The sequence below is a fragment of the Corvus moneduloides genome, chromosome 1, assembly GCF_009650955.1.
Source record: "Corvus moneduloides isolate bCorMon1 chromosome 1, bCorMon1.pri, whole genome shotgun sequence".
NCBI lineage: Eukaryota > Metazoa > Chordata > Aves > Passeriformes > Corvidae > Corvus > Corvus moneduloides.
The window spans coordinates 89309339-89328805 of record NC_045476.1 but is presented as its reverse complement, the minus strand read 5'-3'; the positions used below and the strand labels follow the sequence as shown (position 1 = coordinate 89328805).

At 36.4% G+C, this 19467-nt stretch overlaps 1 protein-coding gene across 2 annotated transcripts in view; it reads left to right on the top strand.

Moving 5' to 3' along the window:
- The window catches only part of MARCHF6 (membrane associated ring-CH-type finger 6), a 45652-nt gene extending 27891 nt beyond the window's left edge, over positions 1-17761 (top strand). For both annotated transcript variants that reach the window (XM_032118018.1, XM_032118010.1), the window contains exons 17-26: positions 1200-1300; positions 2008-2145; positions 3599-3800; positions 5196-5265; positions 6502-6683; positions 8002-8136; positions 10018-10107; positions 11435-11567; positions 12742-12877; positions 14732-17761. In XM_032118018.1, the coding sequence (XP_031973909.1) occupies positions 1200-1300; positions 2008-2145; positions 3599-3800; positions 5196-5265; positions 6502-6683; positions 8002-8136; positions 10018-10107; positions 11435-11567; positions 12742-12877; positions 14732-14822 (1278 nt within the window). In that variant the 3' untranslated portion in view covers positions 14823-17761. The remainder of the gene's footprint in view (positions 1-1199; positions 1301-2007; positions 2146-3598; positions 3801-5195; positions 5266-6501; positions 6684-8001; positions 8137-10017; positions 10108-11434; positions 11568-12741; positions 12878-14731) is intronic.
- Positions 17762-19467: the final 1706 nt, after the last annotated feature.

The window sequence follows — 19467 nt, the reverse complement described above, 5'->3', positions numbered from 1 at the left end:
TCAGCTAATTAATTCAGAACTTTCACTAGCCTCATGCTAGAATATGGGACCCAGAATGGTAATCATTTACCATTTCAAAGAATAAATCACACCTTTCGAGCTCTGTTTATTTCTCTGTATTTTTAAGAAATGTCTTGTGTAGAACATAAACTATTAATTTTCAGGAAGAATGGGATTCAGTTTTTCTTTTTGACATAGTTAAACACCTTTTTTTTCCCACCTTCTTAGTCTCTGGTGGTGCATTTATATGAAGTGTAAGAATGTGTTTAAAATGTACTTAAGTTTTCATCTGGTTCCTTAAGGAAGCAAGATTCATAAAAGTGCATTGTCTTCAGGCACTTGATGTACCCTACTAAATTTTGGTCTTTCAGTCAATTTGAGATGTGAGGAAAGAGGAACTGAAAGGTCTTTGACGCTTCAGCAAGATGCTTAAAAAGTCAGCCACTTAGAAAAGAGAGGACTACAAAATAAGTAATGCTGGTGTTGGGGGCAGGGGAAGAAAGAACTGTCTGACATTGCTCTAGCTGTCAGCAGGCTTATTGAGGTGCTTATTCAGCTGCAGTCCTATTTGGCGAGGGCATCGTAGTGTGCTGGTCTGCCTGGGATAGAATTGATTTTCTTCATAGTGGCAAATGTCCTTCTGCACCTTGAATTGGCACCTAACACAGGGCCTGTTGGCTATGGCTGGACAGTGCTTGCATCTTTGCACAGCATCCAGGCATTTTCTCTTTGCTGCTCTGGCCTGCTCCCTCACCTCCAGTGAGTAAGGTGCAGGTTGGGAAGGAGGATGGATATGCCTGGAACAGCTGACCCAGACTGACCAAAGGGATATGATGTCATGCTCGCAGTAAAAACTGTGAGAAAGGAGGTAGGGCTGATGTTCGTGGTTATGATGTTTGACTTCCTGACTTCCCAGGAAGTTGCTGATTGTCTGTCTGCTGATGGGAAGTAGAGACTGAATTCTTACTGTTTTGATTGTGTGCTTGGTGCTTTCTCTATTAAATTGCCATTATCCCAGTTTTGCCTTTGGTTTTGCCTTCTCCTTTGGCTGCAGAGGGGAATGAGCGAGCAGCTGAGTACGTATTCAGCTGTTAGCCAGGGCTAGCCCACCACACCCAGGGAACTTGCCAGAGATGGGTGGGGAACTAGCTTTGGTTGTTTCTACTATTTGGAGTAACTTGTTTACTTTCTTATTGCAGATTGTCTTTGGATCAATTGTGCTGCTCATGCTCTGGCTTCCTATACGCATTATTAAGTATCTCCTTCCTAACTTTCTTCCATATAATGTTATGCTCTACAGGTGAGCATTTATTTCTAAAATGATGGGGTTTTTTCAGTGTTTCTATAACTGGAAGAGGTGTATTTGCACTGCTTGAGCATTTTTTGACTTTTTTTTGTTGTGTTGCTTTGTTTTCAATTAATCTAATCTTAATTGTTCTAAGAGAAATAAAGGGTAAAGGACGTGGCTACATCATACAATGTTACAAATGAAAAGCTACTTTAAAAAAAAAAAGCATTTTGTATTACTTCTGTAAAAATAACCGTTTGGGGCTTTATGCCCTCAAAACACTTCCCATTTCAACTTTCTGATAGTGAAGTTCCTTTCATGTTTGCTTTTTTAACACACACATTCCTGATTATCATTGCTTCAAGCGTAAAAGAGTATCTGTAACTGCCTTTTCTTAATGATAGCAGGTTTTTTTCTATTTCTGAATAATAATTGAAACAGTAATGATAGCAGCAAATAAAGGAGCAAACTCTATTATTAGATATAAACTTTCTCAATGTTTTTTCTTAAATTTCATAAATGCCAAAGTGCCTAAATACTTATGAACACCTAACCTCTGCTCAGGGTTATAGGGAAAAATGTTTGCAAAAAACTAAGAATTTTCCTTTTTGGCATCCAATGTATTTTTGTATCGTGGTGGCAGTAATAGGATTCAGTGTAAAAGACTCCTATCAAAATGTTCCTTGTGTTTGACTTCCTGCTCTTCCCATTGTTTCTAGTGATGCTCCAGTAAGTGAACTTTCCCTAGAGCTGCTTTTGCTTCAGGTGGTGCTTCCAGCTTTGCTAGAGCAAGGACATACAAGGCAGTGGTTGAAAGGTCTTGTACGAGCATGGACTGTTACTGCTGGATACTTGCTGTAAGTACAGAAATCCAAAATCAGCTACAACCACTGTGCCCAGTTTGGCCTTTAAATATATAAAGACAGCTTTTGAGAAAGTTATCCCAACAAGCAGGTTTAATAGCTCTTTTACAGCTAAATACATGATGAAAAACTTCTATAGCGATTGCTTTCTTCTAAACAGGAGTTGTATCTACTTCTGGACTAGCCTTTGACAAGTCATTCTTTTGGCACACTATTACAGCATTTGCTTAGTGAAAGAAATCTGTAAAAGTATGACTAACATCATCTTAACTCCCTACTATAAGGAAATAAAGAGATAAATGTCAGCAGAGTGTTTCCATGAATCATCCAAATAAAATATATGTGCACTTCTTGTATTTCTTATTTATAAGAAGGAAAAAAAAAGAAAAAGTATTTAGAACACTGAGCTGAAGAAGTGAGCAACTTTGAATTGGGGATTTGAAAGGTAAAAGTTCAGAATCTAGAGAAGGATAAAACTGTCCCTTTGTCAGATAAAGTAAATTATTGTACTGCCAGGCAGAGTTCTAGCACTTGAAATTATTTTTTAGTTCATCTGTTGTTTGCCATATTAGTCAAGAAAAAGTAAGGTTGATTTTGTTTCTCTACCATTTTAAGTGTAACTTCAAAGTATATTGCCTTTCTCCCACCATGTTTTGGTCATTGTTGCACTCTTAGGATCAAGATTTATTCTTTGCCAAGTTATGTCTGAGAAACTGAGTGAATGAATGAAAGACTTTTTTTCTTCACTGTAATGCAAAATATTTATTTTAGTTTCTCATAAGGAAACTCTCCTCACCCCCTCTTCTCTTAGCTTGCATTTTAAAGAAGTTTTTAATTAATTTTTCAAGTTTTGATTGTGTTTAAGTATGATGTAATGAGAGTTTTGGAGATAATGATATAAAATAGGTTGATTTTTTTTCTAGGACTGGTACTCTTAAAAGGTTGTGAACAGGTTTTGAGCAATTTAGAATCTTCTTGAAAGACTCTGCCTGCCCCTGTACTTCTGACAGCACAGCCGTAGCAGCGCAGCACTGTCCTTGTACAGTTTAGGTTTGAAGGGCCTTGTTTCCAGTAGAGCTTAGTGACAGTAACATTCAAGCTGTCAGTAGAGCCATGTGCTTACGTGAACTGAAATATCTGTGCAATTTTCCTTTCACGTGCACAGCAACCTTAATACCAGGTGATACTTTTAAAGTAGTCAAACAGATAAGTGATCTTTCCTTGTGGCTGTATTCCAACTTGCATCTACACCAGCATTTTTCTTCTAAATTGTGTTTAAGATGACATTGAGTACGTTATCAAAAAAGGTTTATTTTACTTTATTAAGATTCTGCCAGTACTCCTATATTAGTTTTGTACAACCTCTATGCATTCTGAGTAGGCCTGTATTTCTGTAAGTTTCTCGTTCATATCAAACAGAACAAAACTGAAATTTTGATTGCTACAGGGATCTTCATTCTTACCTACTTGGTGATCAGGAAGAGAACGAAAACAATGCAAATCAGCAACCTAACAACCAGCATGCTCGCAATAATAATGCCGTTCCAGTTGTGGGGGAAGGTCTCCATGCAGCCCATCAAGCCATACTTCAACAAGGAGGACCTGTGGGTTTCCAGCCTTATCGTAGGCCTTTAAAATTCCCACTCAGGGTATGTATATCTAACACATTAAGCAAAAAGAAAAAGGCATTTGAAAAAAAAATGAAATATTTTTTCCTAAGAAAGATTTGGCCCGTGTTATCAGAAGTCAAGTGGTGGGGTCCTGTTTTGTATGGTTTGCAGCTTTCTAAAACGTAGAGTTGCAGGTATTCTCACACATGGCTTTTTTCAGCCTGTAACTTAAGACCTTCAATTACAATTTTATTTATAGACCCCATATATGTTGAGTATTATCTGTCAGTTGATGTCTTGTTTTCTTCATAGTTAGTAATGGAGAGAAAGAGAATAAGCCCCCCTCAAACAGGTAGTTCAGGTGTGCCTCCGACAAGGCATGGCTTTCAAGGGGGCATACTTTGGTCTTGTAGCTGAAGTGTATTTTAAACTATTTTGCTTTATAAGAAAGTAAACAGAGAACTTCTGTTACTTCTGCATCTGTATTAAACATAGAAAGGCATTAAATAATACTTGCAAGTTCTAAATCCTTAAAATTAGAAGGGAAATTTTGTTGGCAGATACTTGTATTTCTAGAATAACATACAGCTTAAACTAGATAACTGTTTTGTTGTTACCAGAACTCTGAGTTAAATACAAGCTTCACCACAGCTCACTTACTGTGGTTTCAGGTATAGCTCAAGAATGGAAGTAATGGCTAACATTAGGCCACTGTGGTATTGATTCCTTCCTTTATATCAAAAAGTCTTGTCAAGGAAGATGTGCGTTCCAGATTTAACTTTCTCATGGTAATATGTTAGAATAAGATGTTAGCTTTCCCATAGCAAGCTTGCTTGTTGTGTGGCTTTGACGATAAGTGAAGCAGAACTTTATAACACCTGGTGCTTGAGACATATTTAAAGAAGTTAAGTACATGGTAATTCTCTGGTGAGATGTCAAACTGACTGAGGAGCAACCAGCTTCACTGGCAGCTTCTGAGCACAGAAACCTGAGCACATCTGGAGGAACTTTGTCAGCAAGATTTTCCTGTCTCAATTTTCCTTCCAAACCACTGTCTTGCTCATATGGCATACAGGGCTAGAAACCTTTCAGGATTATTTGAGAGTCATGCTAGTCAGTGCAGAAATTAAGAGATGAACTTTTTAATGTGACATAACAAAGAACTTCAGTCATTCTGGATTCAAATGTTATTTTTTACTCTTGGAACAGCTGATGGAAAGTCTTAGAAATACACAACACTGTAGGTGTTCTGCATGTACTGTGGTTAGGTTTCTTATTGCTGATTTATTTATACAGTGAAACATCAGTTAACATTTGAACATCCTAGTTTAGCTGCCTTTCTAGAATGATGTATTTTTTTATGCTGGGGCTTCTTGAGGTTTGGTTAAATAACTTTCTTATAAACTTCCCCTCCTTTTTTTTTCCCTTTTTCAGATATTTCTTTTGATTGTTTTCATGTGCATAACATTACTGATTGCTAGTCTTATCTGCCTTACCTTACCAGGTGAGTCTATTACGGTAAACTGTGATTAAAAACAACTCAGTATGTTGCCATGCCCAACCATGGCAGATGTTTTGAAACCACTGTTTAAAGTTAAAGGGCAAAAACATGGAGACTTGTCTCATTTTTAATCATTTGTCATCAAATTGTAATAATCTAAAAATATAAATGACAGAGATTGCCATTCCCTTTTTGTTGCAGAATAATTTTCCTCTTAAGGACAGGGCTTTGGGTGCTGAGACAATCTCAGTAGTATTGAGTGAAAAAGAGAACTGAAACTCTTGCACCTATTTTACTGTTTAGAGAAAGAAAATATGTAGATTGTTTCCAGGTCTTCTACAGTATTTTCTTTAATTAAGTATTCTGAAGATGTCATTATTAAGTCCTGTGAGGAGCAGGGAGTTGGACTCAATGATCCTTAGGGGTTCCTTCCAACTTGAGATGTTCTATGATTCTGTGATCTTGACAGGTCACTAGGAAATTTTGTGAAGTGTATGTATATCACTTTAAAATGTCTGAATAAGTGCTTCAAATCAAAAGCACTTGGTATTTTTTAAAATAATTTGTAATAAATGAAGCCATGTTAACCAGCTTCAATTTCATAACCTGTCTGCTGTAATACCTTGTAATTTATACCTTCTTGTATTAATGATCCTGAAGTCAATAATGTGTTGAGATCAAAGTTATGAATTCTGTGATTGTTTTAGTAGTAGGACATAAAATAATTCCACTGTAATACTAGGGAATGAAAACACTATTAAGAAATGATCTGTAGCAAATTAGTCTCCCGTTTTTGTCAGACAGCTTCAGAAGCCCCATCAGTAAGTCTTAAAAATTATGTGAGGCAGTGAAACAACCCAAAGATAGCTCATACAATTTTAAGTTCAAGCTTATGCACTAATGCATGATTGCCTTTTGCAGTTCTAAAGATCAGTGTTTAGGCTCTGAACAGGGCAATATTCAGTGCTTTGTTTTGCTGTAGCTCAGATCACGCTGCTGTCATAAAGAAATTTTAGGTGCCAAAGGATTTCTGTGTTTATTTGGCATCATTTCTGAAGCTATTTGCGTAGTGCTTCACACATTCATGCATTATGGGTATAGTACCAAAAGAACTGTTTTATGATTAATAATATTTGTGCAGGGGTATTTCAGATAAATTTGATAAATATTTTTTTGATAGGCATCCTTCCCTAATAAATCCAAAAGCATTACTGTATTTAACAGTGTTTGTGTTTTCAGTGTTCACTGGCCGGTGGTTAATGTCCTTTTGGACGGGGACTGCCAAAATCCATGAACTGTACACAGCTGCCTGTGGTCTTTATGTGTGTTGGCTGACTATCCGAGCAGTGACAGTGCTGGTTGCCTGGATGCCACAGGGTCGTAGAGTGATTTTCCAGAAGGTCAAAGAATGGTCTCTCATGGTGAGTTTTGAGAAAAATTTCTACTGAATTATCAATAAATTAGCTAATGGAACTTGTTTAATTTTTTGCTTGCAGGCTTTCTTCTGTCATGTATTCTACATTTTCCTTTTCAGACCATTTTGAAGCTTTTGCAGCTTACATTCCCATTGCATAGGCTAACTATTTTTGGAAGGCAATTAATGTAAATACGTTTGTGTGTATATATGTTTTTATATATGTATATATTTCTCTGTTTTCCTTTAAAGGCAAATATATTGTATTATTATCCCATGCCTTATGTGTTCTCAAAGACATTTACATTTTTGCATAAACCTGGAAGCTTAACTACTTACTTGTTTAGTAGCGTGAAATTATTAAATGAAAAAAACCTAATAAAGCTGATAGATGATGACCATGTCTCTACAAAGTAGCTTGATGCATATTTTCAGAAAGATCTTTATCAGTTGTTGAACTTGTGTTGTTCAAATAAAAGATATTTTCATCAAAAATATTAATTATGAGGAGTACAGATTCTCAGCATGAAAACAAATTTATACCCCACCTTTTTATCTTGGTTTTGATTTTGAGGACTTCTATGGTAGATTTCTTGTTACTTCCTTTAAACATCAATAGCATAAATGGTATCTTGTTATGGACATTTTAATGTGCTTAATGAATTGTTACACTGCTCTTCATGTACTACCATGTTTCCCAAATACCTCGTCCATCATTTTGCTTTTAGCTTCTTTAAGAAAATTCAGATCTAAAACGTAATCTCTACTTGTTCTTTGCCCCTTCTCCTTAGCATATTAATTAAGTCAGGCTAGTTTTGTATGATGCATTTAAATTAAGAGAATTCCAGAATAAATAAAGATTCAAGCATGGCATTCTGAGTTCTCCAATTTTAAGTCAAATATTCTGTAATGACTGAATTTTTAAGGTTTGTTTTGCTCCAGAGAAAAATTGGTGGTTTTGGAAAAATTCTTCAATTTCCCAACATATAAGAATACCCAATGTATTGAAGTGCCACTGGATAGTATTCCCTATTGATAACAGTCAAGGGTGATTTTATGATTTAGAGCTATATGAATACTAGTAGGCACAGTCATGTTTTTTTCTGGAGGGGCATGGAATAGGACCCAATCTTGAAAACTTGCATTGCAAAACTATGTATGTAGTAAAAATTACTTCTAGGGGTGTATATGCATGAAATAGAGGTCTGTGTAGGTTTGGGGCTTTTTCACCAGGGCTGTATGTTTATGTAGTTTAAGTTACATTTTAGAGTTCAAACAAAGAATCCTCTGGTAAACACATTAATGAAATGTCTTGGGTTTTTTAGATAATGAAGACACTGATAGTGGCTATACTGCTCGCTGGTGTGGTTCCACTTTTGCTCGGTCTTCTGTTTGAACTGGTCATTGTCGCACCTTTGAGAGTTCCTTTGGATCAAACACCTCTCTTCTATCCTTGGCAGGTCAGTTGCTCCCATTCTTTTGCTGCTGTTGATGTAAGGAGTATGGGCTGCCTTGTTTCATGTGGATTCGGTGGTTCAGAGCATTTTCCACAAGTATGTTAGTGTGTGACAGAGAAAAGGCAGCTAGTCTGGATGTGAGGATTATTTGAAGCAAAAGGACATGCTGAGGAATTTAAACTGTGAAAAGGTGAACTGTTGTGAGATGACATCAAAGGACGCATTTCAGTGATCAGCTACGTTTTCAGTAGCATAATTGTAAAGTTATATATATATATATCTATATATATATCTGTATGTATGCACAGATGTATGCACTCTGATTGTTTTGGAAGGCTTTCTGCATACACTTATGCAGCAAGAGGTTCAGGCAATTTTGTTTTGTGCAAATTTCTGTCCTGCAAGTTGGGAGACAAAATGAAGGTACAGTGGATTGAATGACAAATGCTCCCATCACCTAGGCTGAAGTATGAAAGAAGTCATAACTCAAAGAAACCCAACTGAGGGGACCATAACACAAAACATTTAGAATTCCATTACTAAATAACAAGAAAGTGTTCAGGGTCAGTGACTTTCTAAGCTGCCCACAGACAAGCTTTCATTTACTTTCAGTATCCAAATGTTTGAAAGCCATAATATAAAGAAGAATTTGACTACTAATTTAATTATTCCATTATTTTAAAATCCAAGTGTATTTTTGAGCTGAGTAGATGACCAGAAAATCAGGACATAATATAATTACAGTGGTAGATTACAGATCATGGCTTCCAACAGCTTTGGAAAGAATTTTTAATGCTAGAGATTATAAAAATTCTTTACTATTGCGTATTAGTCCTTTAAAAGTTTTAAAAGAAGTATACTGAAAACTTTATTTTCATGTGGCAGAACTTCTTCAAAATACAGGATAAGTGGGATTTGAGACTTGTTCTAAATCAACAAGGAGCTATCAAAATTGAGACTGATTTCTGTTTTTCGCAAGAGAAGAGAGTTATACAAAGGTTACATCCTTAAATAAACATGAATCAACTTTAACACTGGCTTTTTTTTGTGACAATTTTTAAGATTTTTTAGAATTGACATTAACAAAAGTTATCTTTTTAAGTAATCAGTTAAAATGTATTTCCCCAGCAGTTTAAGAAGGTTAATTAGTCTATGATGTCCTAAGTCTTAGCAGTTCTGTAGCTGTTTATTCTGCCTTATCAGCCTATATTTTGCATACTTTCTTTGGTGGATTTTACTGCAAATCTCTTACAAATACTTGTAATCCACAAAGGATGGACTTAACGATGTGAAATGTTTACTAGAAGCCAGTAGTTACATTGTCCTAATTCCATGCCATAATAATTGCAGTTTATGTTAAAACATAAATTTTCCTCTGAATACTGTGACTTTTTCTGTGAAGAGTGTTGCCTTGCTTTAAGCTTTCCTTACATCAGGTAGGGTTTTGGGAATAATTAAACTTCAAAAGAAGGAAAAGAACTTGTTTCCTGATGCGTGTGAACATCTTCATGTCTTTTTTCTATTCTTTTATAAAGAAAGGAAATTAACTTCCTTTTCTGTAAATTAGTTGTACCAGAATGATAGTCAATTGCTTTAAGTAAGTCTAATGCTTTTATTTTGTATTTGCCCTTGGTTTAATAGTGGTAGTGATTTTCCTGGTCCCAGGGAGCTAAATTTACAGATGTCAGTTAATCTTGAGAGCATCCTCTTTTTCGTAGGAATTTGCAGATGATGTCACCTCTTTGAATCAATGTCCCATGTAAATGGAAAAGTAATTATATTTTCACTTATAAGTAATATTAACACATTGCTCTTAAAGCTTCTGGTTGTCTGACCTTTTAAAGGTAGGGTAATGCTAACACTATTATTTTTTTACAAAATTAGGACTGGGCCCTTGGAGTTCTGCATGCCAAAATAATTGCTGCCATAACACTGATGGGTCCCCAGTGGTGGCTGAAAACTGTTATTGAACAGGTAGGGAAAAACTGTCCGTGTGAAATATCTGTATAATTACTCTTACAGTAATGGAGTAATTGAGTAAAATTCCAATAGTCTTGTAAAAACCTTTTAAATTGTGTAGCCTAATCCATTAATGTACACTTAACAGTAAAAAAACAAACTCAGAAATCTGAATTCAAGAAAATGCTGTGTATACATATAGACATTTTTATCAGGTTTGTAATAAAGTGAGAAAGAAACATCATTATTTCTTCAGATTAAGTCCATGTGTCCAAATACTTGTCCAAATATTGGATATTATCCACAACTTGAGAACATAGAATTTCGCCTTCTCTGCAGCTGTGGGGATTACCCCATTCATAGATCAGTAGAGATGAATGACACCATTTCTGTTTCCCTTTGATTATTAAGCAAAACAGGACAGTTTCTCTGAGCAGTTCAGTCACATGGCCTGTTGTTTTGTCAGAAGCATTTTTTCTTGGTTATAAGCTTTAAATTCCATGGTTGTCATCTCGATGAAGTATCTCAGTTGTTTGTCAGAAGGTAATTTTTCAGCCCTGCCCTATATGTGATGCCTGTGGTGCACAAGGTGCCTCTCCTGAGTACGTTTTAGCACATAGTCCCAGTTATTAAATCACTTCAGCTGTCACACTGCAGAAATATAGTCTTAGTCTGGGAGTACCTTTTGCGCATACCACGGCTCCCTCTTCCATTTTGAATGCTCTCCACTGGCTGTTTGCACATTCTCCTGAGCCTTCCAGGCTATGGGGCAGAGGCCATGGTTTAGCTGTAGCTGGTAGCCATTCAAAACTGGTCTTTTCCCATGCTTAATCTGGTTACGTTTTGACCTTAGCTTCTGGTAGCAGCTGCAGAAGCTTAAGAATTGTGGAGGCCTTTTTTCAGGCACAGACTCTATGTGCAGAGGCTCTAGTCTGCCCCTCCAAGTACAAAATAAGATCCTATTTTCTGCCCATTACCAAATTTAATAATTTATTCTATTAGCATATACAGACAGAATCCTCTTCTAGGAAGTTAACAGCCCAAAGTGATCCCAGGTCACCCATAAAACCATTGTCCACAGCTCTATTAAATGATCTTTCAGAAGGTCTCTTGCATTCCTGCAACTGAATCACAGCTCTGTTCTGGATTAAGTTGGTCTCTTGGGCATTCTTTAAATGATTTTCTGGAATCCTCATAATGTACATTGGCAGAGTTTTTCCTTCTTCAGCTGTGGCCATGGGAACACCCATTTCCTTTCATAAGGAGAACTGTGTAAAACCTTGTAATTATTACTGTAAGTAAAGCAAGGCTTTCTTGATTGATCTAACTTATTCCATTTTAGGTATATGCAAATGGGATTCGTAACATTGACTTACACTTCATCATCCGTAAACTGGCAGCACCCGTAATCTCTGTCCTCTTACTTTCCCTGTGTGTACCGTACATCATAGCTTCTGGTGTTGTACCTTTACTGGGTATGTATGCATTCAGAATACCTTTTTATCATCTGATGGGTTACAGCAGTGTAAATATATTTGTGGAAATAAAATTTCAAGCTCTAATTTATTAAAAAAAACCCCAAAACAACAAACCACAACAACAACCAAAAAAAAAAAAACCCCAAACAAACAAAAAACACCTTTTCTGCCAACAAATGTAAATGTTTAAAGACTTCCAAGAGTCACACCACATTCCAGGAATATTGTCCAAATGCTTCTTGAACTCTGTCAGGCTTGGTGCTGTAACTGCTTCCCTGGGGAGCCTGTTCCAGTGCCCAACTACCCTCTGGGTGAAGAACCTTTTTCTAATATACAACCTCACCCTTCCCTAACACAACTTGAGGCTGTTCCTTGGGTCCTATCACTGGTCACCACAGAGAAGAAATCAGTGTCTGCCCCTCCTCTTCCTCTTGTGAGCGTGAGAGGAGGGGGAGACACTGATTTCTGCTCTGTGCATTTTAGGTATCTAGCTAGCTTGGGAAAGGAATGATTAATGCATTTCTTCTTTAGACAAACAGCCTTTGATTTTAGTCCCTCTAGGAGGTATACTGAGCTGAGGCCATCTTTTTCTGACTTGTCAAATTCTAAATGAAGCTTAGAACAGGTGAAAATCCTGGGTTTGTTTTGAGATTTTAATAGTATTAAAATGTAAATTTTAAATATATAGGGTTTTTTCAGACTTTCCTATCTCCTCATAATTGAGGTAGATAATTTGATGATGAGCTTTTTCATCAACACTTGTCTTTTACTAGTTAGTTTTGATGTTAGCAACATGTTCAAAAAGTCCCATTTTATTCTTCGGTCTTGCTTGAATGCCAACTTTTATTGCATTGATTTTTCTGATACAAGGAGAAGTCAGTAAGCAGATAAACAGAAGTTAATAAGCAAAAAGAACTGATAAGCCCTTTATTTTTTCTACTGTGGATTTTCACTCTTGTTAATGGAAAACTTTCCACTCTTAGTGCTTCAGATTAAAAAGAACAGCAGCTGTCATGTTAGATCTTTGATGTAACTGGATGTATAATTTATTTCACAGCCCTTCTACTGAAGTTACAGTATAACAAAAAGTATGGAAGCAAGTACAGAAGCAGAAATACATGAGTTAGTTCAGCAATATTAGAATATCTAAGGGTTGTGTCTTGTTTTGTAGGAGTTACTGCTGAAATGCAGAACCTAGTTCAGCGACGGATTTATCCTTTTCTGCTTATGGTGGTGGTTTTGATGGGAATTCTGTCCTTCCAAGTCCGCCAGTTCAAGCGCCTTTATGAACATATTAAGAATGACAAGTGAGTATACAGTGGGGTTTTTTAAATTTTTCCCCTTTATATTATGATAACTTCAGGTTGAATTCAGGTGTTGTAGATTCCTAGGACTAAAACAGGTTTTAAGAAGTTTTCTAGACAAATGACTCTTTAAGACAAACTGTTCTTGGGAGATGTTTTATCTGTGGTTCAGGAAGATAAACACAGGAATAGACTGTCTTCATAAAGAGAAAACACTCCTCCATGTCTAACATGAGTGTGTTTTCCCACAAATGAAGCTGTTTGTCTCCTCTGTAGTCTTAAATGACAAATGAATGTCATGAATTACAACATATCTGGAAGTTAAAATCATGTCTCAAGCTGCTGCTTATAAAACCATTTCTTCAACCTTTTCTGCATAACTCCTTTTCTTACTCTTCCTACTCATTTGTCCAACTAACCTGTTAAAGAATGTTCAGTTGATTTGATAGTTTGTCCTTACCAAATTTTGTATGGTTTTCTGATGTTTTTAGTGATTATTACTCTGTATTACTCAGATGCCTGATAAAAATAATAATTTTTCTATTATTTTCTGGTTATCTTGCTTAGTTTAACCTTTTTTTGTGTTATTGCATTATTTTTGGTGTTACCCTTATTACCTTTTTTATTGGTTATTAAGAAGATTAACAACTAATCTTCCTAGGCTTCTTTTGTATTGAAAAGGAATAAATGAGTTTGTTGTGTTCATATCCTGAGTTGTCCTACAAGAGTTTTGCTTTCCAGTAACTACAAAAGGAGTCAAACCTAAAATAGACTTCTTTGAATCTTAAATGTTAAGAAGCGACTGATAAGTTGTTTGGTGTAAATGTGAAATTAATAGCATCTGGCAGTATTAAGAGAGTTGTAACTAAAATTAAACTCTTGGCAGAGCAATTTCTATTTTAGCACCTTTTAGTTGATCAGCTGATTTGTATCCTGTTCCCCACCTGCCTTCGTAGTGTGTTCTGTAATATTTGGCTTCCTGTAGTATGTATAGCTGGTGTTTGTATTTACAAATGGGTTTAGAGCTAATTGTTAGTATCTTTCAGGCAGAGTGTGGATTGAATTGCAACTTCCATTAATGTAGCAAGTTGCTTTCTTGTGTAAATAAGACACATAAATGGTACACAAATCTATGAATATATATCTTGAGTGAAAATTAGTTTGATATTAAATGAGCTTATTAAATAACATCCTTGTAGACAAGAAGTTTGTATGACTTAATTGTCTCATTTCAGGAAGTAAGCAGACACAGTCGTGCTAGCCAGTAGAGATTTGTGCTTTAGAAAGATGCATAATTAAATCTTTCATGTAACAAATTTTAAAAACATACACAAATTTTTGTGATATTCTAGAATGTACAAAGAATGTGCGATGGTTGTTGGTTATGGTACTGTGAGAAAAGGAGCAGTGGTGAAAAAGTTCCTAAAGGAAATGGCAGATCTTAGGGGAAGAATTCATAGGTGTGTAGGGTTCTTGTACACATAGAACTAGCATGCAAATAGGAAGCATGGAGCATGGAAAGGAATTTAGGTGGCAAAAAGTGTGAATCAATGATACAGAGCAAGAAAGGAATAATGTGAAAGGTATGAAAACTGTTAAGCTGATGAGATAGTTAAATTCTGTTTCAATATCACACTAAAGGAATCTTGCACCCCTTAAGCTTTCCATGAAGTAGCATCAGGGTGTTTTCTCTCTCTTTAAGCAAGATAAGCAGCAGCTGAAGTTCTTCCTTTATAATTTATAGAATAACTTTTTATCTAAATGAAAAAACGACTTTGGCAGCAAAGGAGATAGAGTGGATTTGTGTTACAAAATAGTATTACCTTGTGTTAATTTCTGGCTTTACTGTAATCCCAGGTACCTTGTTGGACAACGACTTGTGAATTACGAACGGAAGTCTGGCAAACCAGGCACATCAACAACTCCACCTCAGTCTTCACAAGAATAGATGGTCATATTAAACATCTTGACCTTCCCTTTGCCTTTACATGTCCTTTTTTCATAGACTCTTCTCGTCTTTGGATATCTCTCCCAATAATACTCTCAGCAGTGTTTTGGCTTCTGTTGGTAGCATTCAGATAGCAGTTAAGGCTCTGTTTCTTATCTGCATTTTCTGATGTTATAAATGCTGTCTGAGGTCTGTATATGTGTATATAGAAGTGTCCTGACACCCTAAAACCTTGGATTAAAAAGAATGTGCATTGTACATCTTTAAAAAGTATATTAATTTATTAAATCTAGTTGTCACTTTATTTTGGACTGCTGTTCTGTTGACAATGTGCCACAAAGCAATAGTGCAAAGAGGCAAGATGTTTTTATAAAATTTGGAGCTTACTTTATGGTTGTTCATAACAGTTCTTAGTGTAGTAATACAGTATGATTTTTCATGAGTGGAAAGGCCACGTAGAGAATATCAAAAGTAAATAACTGTCTTACAGTCAGCAATGAAGTTGCTGTGGTGAGAACATAATGAACTATGTATCTTGCTGTCCAGTCTTTTTTATTATTTTGTATAACACCAAAGCTGTTGTACATTTTTCTATTGCCTGATTGTTTTTCATGTGTCAGAGTTTGTAATATTGTACAGTTGCTGTTAAATCAAGAAAATATTTCCTCTTCTGAGAATTCAGATGTACTTGTTGAGGCTCAGCTGGATTTTTCTGTTTGTTTGAAGGGGGTAGGTGGGTGTTTGCTTTGGGATCAGGATTTCATTAATTGAAACAGTAAGTATAAATTTACTAAGGCTAGGTGATGGAAGCATTTAAAAGTACCAATTAAAATTAGATAGGTTTACAACTTAAATTGTAGCCAATTTCTTATCAATACTAGAATTTTTCAGGATCTCAAGAAAAGGGATGAACCTTAACTGATGTGCTTGCACAGCACAAAAAGCATAGTGTAAGCAACATCCTGACCTGATCCTTAGTTAAAGAGCTTGAAATCTTTTTTCTGTAAGTTACCAAAGTTGAAAATTGTAGTATGAATTTTATATTGCACAATTACTTTTAAAAAAAACAAACCCAACCAAAAAAAATTCTCTCAGAATTGGTCACTGTGAATTTTTATGGGAATAATACTGAGGAAGTGATTTATCATGTACCATTTATGGCCCTGAGGGGCAGGGAAATACATATGCTATTAAACAGGCAAGGAAAAGTTAGCAGATTTCTTTGCAAGAACACAGTTGAACAGGAGCCACCAAATCAAGTCTGTGTTATTTCTATATGTAGATAAGAGTTCTTTTGCAGTAATGTGTGGGGGTGGGGGGTTATGTAGATAAAGAAAATCCATAACAGTATCACAGAGCTTTAAGTAGCATCAAATCAATGCTTAGATTGCAGTCTCTTTCCTGGACCAATGCGGAAAATGTGAACATCCATTGCAGTAATGAGAAAATTGATGGAACATCTAACTTGCTATTCAGTACACTCCCCTTCAGTATTCTGTACTTTACCATGTGTGTATATAATTAATACTTGAGAATCTGATATGGTATGAGCTAATGTGATCCAGGCTGTGATGGTGGTAGTTCTTATTTTTGGTGTCTGGACTCATGCTCTAAGGCAGTGAGCACAAGCCAAATGCATCTGAATGTAGTGGCAGGATGATTGGGCTGTCACTCTCAGATCCATACTATTTTACAGAATTACTGTTGTCCTGATGGTTTTGAACCACAAATATTACCCTTTGGAGTGATTTATTAGGAAATTTCCAGTGAAATGAAATCATTGAAAAATAGCCAAAATATTTCTTTCATTCACTGTTGCTGATTAAATGCTAAACTGAGTATATATTCGCCCCATATATTTTTGATGTGCATAAATACTGCATTTGATTATTTATAGTGGTGTACATTGTGGGACAGATATATTTTCACAATAATCAATTCACTGGTAACATACATTCTTACTTATGCCAAGATTCTGTTTTTGACATACCTTTCACAAACAGTTCCAAAATGATCTTGCCACTCAAATATTGCGAGCACTACTGTGCGTTATGCAAAATTTGGTACTTGGTTACAAGGTACTTGTAACTTTGTGTTTTTATCCAGACAAACTGGTCTTAATATTAAAATCTATTAAGAAAAAGCCTTTGTGCGGTTTCTTACTACTAGTATTTTACAAGTCATGAAAGAAAATATCAAATCAGGCCAGTCATGCAATGTGAACTGCAGATATTTTGATATAGCTTACATTATCTGCTTTTGGTTTTTTTTATGGAAAACTGGTTTCAAATCCAACTGTTGTTCTGGCTTTTGCACTGCTTTACAGATCCCAGGTGAAATTTGTTTCCAGAACTGTCCATTGTGAACTTTTCGGAAATCTCATCTCCTCACTCCTTATTTTTACACATTTTTTTGGAAGAATATGGAGGCTGTAGAGAACAGAAATTAAATAACAGTCCTTTATACATTGTTCTAAATTTCAGTGGTTTGCCTTATTGTGTGCTGTGTACTCCCCGGCATAGAAACTTGATAAGTAAGCATGTAAGTTAAGTGGCTGTTTCTGAGGCAGCTGATGAGCACTGTACCAGTGCTTCCATCTGTGCTGGATGGATGCAGAATGGTGTGGGCTCCTATTACTTTTCAAGTGGGAAAGACTGTGTGTGTGCGTGTGTGTGTGTGTGTGTGTGTGCGCTCTTCCACCACAAATTGTGTTGACCTTGGTCTTGACTGGAGGGGTTGGAGGTGTGTACTGGCTCAATTGTGTATCCCCTTTGTGTGTTGAGAATCTAATGCTGTTGTTAGTTCTACAGGCCTTCATGCAAGAACTGTCAGATGGCTCTGTAGCTATCTTGTGCATATTGAAAGAAGTTAATTGCAGCATGGCTTTGACTGTTTTTACACAGATTATTTTATATTGATTAAAAATAGTTAAAACTCTGCATCTTTTCTGTCTGCCCCCTCTCTATTGAGTGAAGCCAAAGTTACTTGATTTTGTTTCTGAGGGCCCTTTGGTACCTGTAACTGCTTTGTGTCTGACTTCCTCAGTAAGATGCCATCTCCAACCTATTACAGTTATCACATCACTTTTCAGCTGAGTGCATTAATTCTTTCCTTGCCTTCCCCTATGTTTGCATAATGGTCTTCATAAAAATCCTCACAGCAGCCACACGGTTCTTCAGAGAACTCTGTAAAAAGCCTCACAAAGGCCTGCGCCTTACAAAGCACAAATGACTGGGTTTTGATTGCCTGGCACGCTGATCAGCATCATTTTGTTTCCTTGGATGTCACTGTCCATTTTTTTACATCTAGATTGGAAAGGTTTTGTGGTAGGGTCAAGGTTCTTGTTCTGCTTGCCTTGGGAATAATGGCCACTGTACAGCTTGGGCAATGAGTGAGGTTCTTGGTAGAAATGATGAAGATAGTAAAAACATTAAACAAGGAATTGAATCTTGGTAGTGTAATGAAGTTCAGGATGCAAAATAAAGGAAGCTGTTTTCTGAAACAGATGAGGAAACAACTTTTATGAAGCATAATGGTAAGTTGGAACTCTTACTCTGGCATTTCAGTTCTTAATTAGGTAACTGGAACCAAAGAATTGCTTAGGTAACAGCAATTTTTTTAAAGCTGTGCTTCTGGTTTTAATTTCTTCATTAAGAAGTCACTGTAAATTGAGAAATTATATGGTGAAATAAAAGTTACTCAATAATGGAAAATTCTAAAAGATTGTATTTCCAGCCGTTAAATACAGTTTCAAAATAAACTGAATGTTTTGAGTTCAGTATAACACTGAGAGATGGAGCAAGGCAGGATTATTTCACAGCTCTGCACATCAGTTCTTCTGCTTACCTGCTGTTCTCTCTTACCTGTTGAATAGTGGCCAACACCAAAGCTGCAGAGGCATTTTCCCCTGTATAAGGTGAAGTCAAACACCTGGAGGTGTCTGACATCACGTGTGAGAGGAGAGGGTGGTATTTAACATTACTTGCCTTTCAAAGGCTGTGTTCCTGGAAAGGGCATTAGTTTTATTTAGAATTCCTCGTTGCTTACAAAAACAGAGACCACTGCAAAGCTGTTATTTATATTGGATAGAGTTTCTGTATTAGAACCTAAAATAGTGCAGAGCTGCACTGCTGTGCCATGTTCAGCAGATACAAATTGTGTAATTGCTAGAGTTAGGTAAGGAATGTGATGAAAGAAAAATTCTGCTGGTTTAGAAGGGAGAGTGCATGGGATATTTTGACTAGTTGTGAGCAGGAGTTACACAAGTTGGAAGCAGCAGAAATTCTAAGCGATGCTGCTATATAGCAGCATTTCTGGCTGTGCTGCTATAAAGCACCAATTACGTCCATGGGTATACTTTTAAATGTTCTTTACATACAAGACTCGGTATTATACTGTGCGGGGAAATACTTCTAGGAAGCAGCACGGCTTCATATAAAGAGACTATTTACGAGAGCATGTGACAGGAGAAGGGGGAGTGGCTTCAAACGGAACATAGGTTTACATAAGATGTTAGGCAGACATTCTTTACTGTGAGGGTGACGAGGCACTGGAAGAGGTTGCCCCTAAAAGATGTGGATGCCCCATCCCTGGAAATGTTAAAGGCCAGGTTGGATGGAGCTCTGACTAACCTGGTCTAGTGAAA